Below are 6000 nucleotides of genomic sequence, written 5' to 3'. Positions count from 1 at the left end.
GGTGACAGGAGAAGATTTGACTTTGGGTGGTGGATACACAGGGCAATATACAAATCTTGTAACATAGAAACCCACACCTGAAACCTATGATCATGTTGACCAATGTCACCCCAATCAATTTAATAAATTTAAAAAAAGACATTTGCTTTGGAGATGTAATTGTTGGAGAAATTACTACAAGGAATTGGGAATTTTGTGGCCAGAAAGGTAAGTATTTTATCCAGATAGATCTGAGCTATATGAAACTGTCTTACTGTTGGTTCTATATAATTAAACTATGAATCCTATAGAGGACTTTGCCTTTCCTACAGCCTTTTTAAAGGCACTCTTGACCTCTTTGTTCCTCAGACTGTAGACTAGAGGGTTCAGCATGGGTATGACCATGGTATAGAACACAGATGCAATTTTGTCTGTGTCCATGGAGTGACTGGAGCTGGGCTGTAAATACATGAAGATGCCTGTCCCATAAAAGATGGAGACTGCAATGAGGTGGGAAGCACAGGTGGAAAAGGCCTTTTGGCAGCCCTGAGATGAGTGCATTCTCAGGATGGTGATAAATATAAACAAGTAGGAGAACAAGATGATCAGGACAGAAAAGAGGACATTGAAACCAACCGTCAAAAAAATAACCATCTCAGTGATGTATTTGTCTGAACATGAGAGAGCCAAGAGAGGAGGAGCATCACAGAAAAAATCATCAATCACATTGGACTTACAGAAGGAGAGACTAAACATGTCCCCAGTGTGGATGGAGGCATTCAGGAAACCACAGATGTAGGAGCCTATGACCAGGCGTGCACACACACCTGACGTCATGGTGGTGGTGTAATGCAGGGGTTTCCGCAATGCTGTGTAGCGGTCATAGGCCATGGAGGCCAAGAGAAAATTCCCTACAGTGATGAAAGCTGCAAAGAAAAAGAACTGGGTGACACAAGCATTATAGTTGATTATTTTTTCTCCTGTGAGGAATCCTGCCATCACTTTGGGAGTGACCGCTGAGGAATAACCAAAGTCCACCAGGGAGAGGTTACTGAGGAAAAAGTACATGGGTGTGTGGAGACGAGAGTCCAACAGGATAAGGTTAATCATCCCCAAGTTCCCAAGCAGAGTGATGAGGTAGATGAGAGAAAAGACTATGAAAAGTGGGATCTGCAGTTTCGGATCATCTGTTAGCCCCACAAGAATGAACTCAGTCACCTCGGTACTGTTTTCCATGAGGATCAGTTGAGATTTATGTGGCTGCCCTGTAGCAATGAGAAAACAGAATCAGAATGACAAATGGGGATAAGACTGCTGAAATCAACCAGCATGTCCACTCTTTGGCTCATTTCACTATTGCAACAGCATGTTTCCAGGAGTGTGTAGATCTGAAGGATGACTATGACAATAAAATGCAGTTATAAATTATTGATAGATCATAGAATATCCAGGTAGAAATATTTAGAGATAATATATCCTAATCTCCTAACTTCATACAAGACTGAATTAAGATAAAGAGAAGAAAAGAAAGGACGTCTGCAATGTTATCTGATTATAGCTGCTCATGGAAGGAGCACAGACTCCCAATTCAAAGTTTACAGAGCAACCACAAATTATTCTTTATATTAAATTAGAATAACTTCATAAAATTAATGTGAAATTGAATTAATATTACTTCAACTGGCTTTATTTTTGTCTCTTCCATTGAATCAACAACAGCGATATATTATAGGGGAAGAGTTAAAACATGTCCTTAGCCTAAAATGCTCTCAATATAGTACATAATGTGTAATTTATCAAATAATAAGAAGACAATAGAAATTCATTACACTAGTACTATTTTAAACTTCTGCATTCAGATGTCTCTGATCTGGGGACCATGTAAAAGCCATGTTAAAATATGAAAATCCCACCTCCACTACTTACATAATCAATGAACTTGGGCAATGTGCAACATTTTCCCAATCAAATTGAGTTGATCATGAAAACTGGAACTATGTAAGTTGTTAAATATTTCAACTTAGACAGAGGGCTAGATCTACTTGGTATAAGAGAAGTGGGTAATATAAGATGGAACTTCCAGATAAGGGCAAAACCAAAGGTTTGATAACATCACTTCTGCTACTTACCATCACAGATAAAAACAATAACAATTTTTAGACATTGCTGATGTTATAAATTATGTAAGGAAATTTTTGAAACCTATATAAAAGCCTATCATGGAATATCTATTTATTTTTTAAAATCAAGAATCATTTCAAAATGAAGTCTAATAATTTTATCTATTTAAAAATTTTAGCTAAGTATTTTAGAGATTAAAAACCTTTAAAAGATTAATTATATTGCAGTACTAATATATTTGGTCCAATGATGCATTTCATTAAAAAAAATCTAGTTGAGTGGCTACTATAAGCATGATACTGCCATATACACTGGAAATAAAAGGAAAAAGAGTAATTTCTATTTTGAAAATGGAGACAGATATAGAATAAAATCAATAGGAAAATATATAGTATATTTGGATATTTTTTCAAAAGCTAAGTGGGAGATGGGTAACTTTAGAGATAGGTAGGTATATAATTTTAAACATGGTGGTCTAGGAGAGACTCATCCATAAAAGGAAACTTTTGAGCAAATACCTAGGAAGCAGGGGAGCAGGGCTTGAACTTTGGGGAAGAATATTTAAGGCCGAAAAACAAAACAAAACAAAAACAAAACAAAACAGGAAATACAAGATTGCTGGGGTTTGAACATGCCAAGATTGTTCAAGGACAGCAAGAAAACATTATGGCTGCAATTCGAAGAGGAGATTAGGTCAGAGAGGTGCAGTGGGGTGAAGTAAGAACTTAATAAATTACTTTTTAAGTTATTAGACTTTCATTCTGAGTGATATTGGAAAGCATTATAAGATTTGAACCATAGGTGACAAAATGGATTACTTATTGAAAAGTATCACTATATTAGATCTGTCGGTAATTAAATTTAGCAGGATAAGAATGAAAGGTGCTGCCGAAACCGGTTTGGCTCAGTGGATAGAGCGTCGGTCTGCGGACTGAAAGGTCCCAGGTTCGATTCCGGTCAAGGGCATGTACCTTGGTTGCGGGCACATCCCCGGTAGGGGGTGTGCAAGAGGCAGCTGGTCAATGTTTCTCTCTCATCAACATTTCTAGCTCTTTATCTCTCTCCCTTCCTCTCTGTGAAAAATCAATAAAAATAAAAAAAAATGAAAGGTGCTAGAAAATTAGGTCATTATCATTCTAGGTAAAAGATGATGATTTCTGGGACCAAGATGATAGTGTGAGGGATAATGAAAAGTTATCCACTTTGGTATATATTTCAAAACGAGAGGTAACTAAATTTCCTGATATATTGAAAAAGGGGCATGAGAGAGAGAGAGCGGAGTCAATGCTGACTCCAATTTTTGTACAGCGATATACAGAATAGTGTAAGAAACAAATGTTTGGGAAAAGGAGGGGGAGATAATTTCATCAAGTTTGAGATCCCTTTTGGATATTCATGTAGAAGTATTGGATAAACAATTGGACATGCAATCTGGAATTTAGAGATGAGAATGGCTACAACAGATTCATGAATTTGAACTATATTGGTAATTTCTAATGGTTCAATGCACATATACGTTACTCGCTTAAGGCTGAAGAAAGATGCAGAGCTGGAATTTGAAGCCAAGTTACTGTGAATCTAAATCTTGGCTCTTTATCAAGAAGAAATATTGCCTTAAACTTTTTACATTTAACCTAAACTGGGCACAACTCGTTTAGTTGACTAGTTGATTAACTGATTAAGTCAATCTCTCATTGGAAGTCAATGTGAATAATTAAAAAGTCCAAAGTGGGAATCAAATGGTTGTGTGATTAAATAACTACCTTTCTGGATCTTAGTTGAATAACAAGAACTGGATCCACAAATGTTTACAACCCACTTCAAACCTCAAAAATCCTCAAATAGTTAAAAAAAAAAAAACAAAACAAAAAAAAACCTAACTAATAACACCAACTGGTAAGCCACAGAAAGTGCTGGATGCTGTCCATGACTTCATTCACTTCTTGAATACCAAGTCCCTATAGTGCACCAAGCTGTGTGCTGATTTCCAGGCCTGCTGAGATGCACAAGCAAGATACAGTCCCTGACCCCAGGATATCAGTGGAGTGAAACAGTTATATAAACTGATGAATATTGTGCTCGCTTCGGCAGCACATATACTAAACTGATGAATATTATGAACTAGTTCAATTTTCCATTCCCCAAAGTAAGCATTGTTTTCTCATTTGCTTAGACTGTGTAATGATAGTTTATCTCATTTACATTGTATTCCATTAGTCAGCCCAAGTAATAGTTAATAAATCAAGTGCCCAAGCCCAGATAACTCTTTAATAGCAAAGTAGAACTTGAGATCAGATCTATTTCCATAATTAGTTAAGTCTTAAATGATTTCAGCAATCTTCATTTTAGTTCATTTTATGACTTATTCCTAAGCCTGATTTTTTTCATGATTATTCTGTTTCTTTTTTCCCTTTTTAATTATTAGCTCCAATATTACAAGAAAGTTTTATATTGATACTCCATTTGATTTTCTCAGCAATTCTGGGATTAGTCAAAATAACTAATACTGTATCACCACATTCCCTGAAAGAGAAAACTGAAGTTAAACTAATTTAAATCAGCTTACACTTAGCAGAGACTTAAATCTTTATGTGTTTTCCCTCTATGTCACATGATAAACATTCATGTTCTAATAGGTTCTCTATAATGTTTAGACTATACGATGGCCAGAGGGAAGGGGGCAGGGGACGGAGGAGAGGTGGGGGAAACGGGAGCATCTGTAATAGTGTCAACAAGAAAAGTAGTAAAATGTGGCCCAGCCAGCAAGGCTCAGTGGTTGAGTATAGATTTATGAACCAGATGATTATGGTTTGATTCCTGGTCAGAGCATATGCCTGGGTTTCAGGCTGGATCCCCATTATGGAGTGTGCAGGAAGCTGCAATTCAATGATTTGCTCCCATCATTGATGTTTACATCTCTTTCTCCCTTTCCCTTCCTCTCTGAAATAAAAAAAATATTAAAAAAAAGAAAATCAAAGTTTAAAAAAAGAAATATTCAAAACATTCAAGCACAATCTTTAAATAAATCAAAGGATAAATTACTTTTTGATGCATTTTCTTGATTACCTTCAGCCATGCAAATTTATGCAGACAGCAACTTGATCTAGTAGATATATAGGTTTACCTTATTCCCTGAAAAAATACATCATACAAGTTCAGCATCTTCATATCTGAGTGAATCTTAAATCAGTTCAGTCTGTGATAAAAGTAACATTCTTTTGGGATGTTCTTCATTAGTGTTTGGCCAAAGTGTTTAAAGTTCTCTGAAGGAAAAAAATGCTATTTTCTTTGGAATCAGCTAACAAAAGATCTAAACCTGAATCTGCTGCTCATTTTTCTTAGGTAAATCACTTCACCAGTTTGACTCTTGGTATGTTCATATATAAAATGGAAATAATAAAAAGGCAGCTCAATAACACCCTCTCTAAATACTGCTGCTATGTAAGAAAGTAAGGACTTCCCTAAAATGTCTTACACTTGGTCAAGGGTGTCCATCATAATCACACTCATTATCACTATTATTTGCAGTTGTTTTCTTTTGACATTGCTTCTTATTCTTAGAACTATCACAAAGTCATTAGGGGGGAAGGTCATTATGACTACTAGACCACTACTTAAAAATTAGATGAATAAATGAATGGCTAAAGGAACTCTGGTTCTTAGGCTGCCAAATGGAATTAAGTAGGTCTTGAAAAATTAAGGAATAAAACCAGAAGGAAGTTATATAGTCATGGAACTCTCAGAGGATTATACCCTAAGAGAGTTACAAAACTATCTCACTTAACTGGAGAACAAGTGATTAATGTGTCAATGGGGATCCAACTTTGATTGTTGAGGGATATAATGGGTTCATTTGCACTATTTACAACTTTCTCTTTAATAATGAACAAAGCAAGCCAT

The 6000-nt window shown here is 35.9% G+C and overlaps 1 protein-coding gene across 1 annotated transcript; it reads right to left on the bottom strand.

The window, feature by feature from the left end:
* Nucleotides 1-270: 270 nt before the first annotated feature.
* On the bottom strand, nt 271-1215 carry LOC311628034 (olfactory receptor 5B12-like; the record flags this gene model as incomplete). Its single annotated transcript, XM_084894908.1, has 1 exon — nt 271-1215. One exon carries the CDS (start codon nt 1213-1215, stop codon nt 271-273), a length of 945 nt encoding a protein of 314 aa, XP_084751034.1.
* Between the last annotated feature and the right edge of the window lie 4785 nt (nt 1216-6000).

This window comes from Pipistrellus hanaki (assembly GCF_964339955.1).
Source record: "Pipistrellus hanaki genome assembly, chromosome: 9".
NCBI classification, from domain to species: Eukaryota; Metazoa; Chordata; class Mammalia; order Chiroptera; family Vespertilionidae; genus Pipistrellus; species Pipistrellus hanaki.
This window is presented reverse-complemented; position numbering and strand designations above follow the sequence as displayed.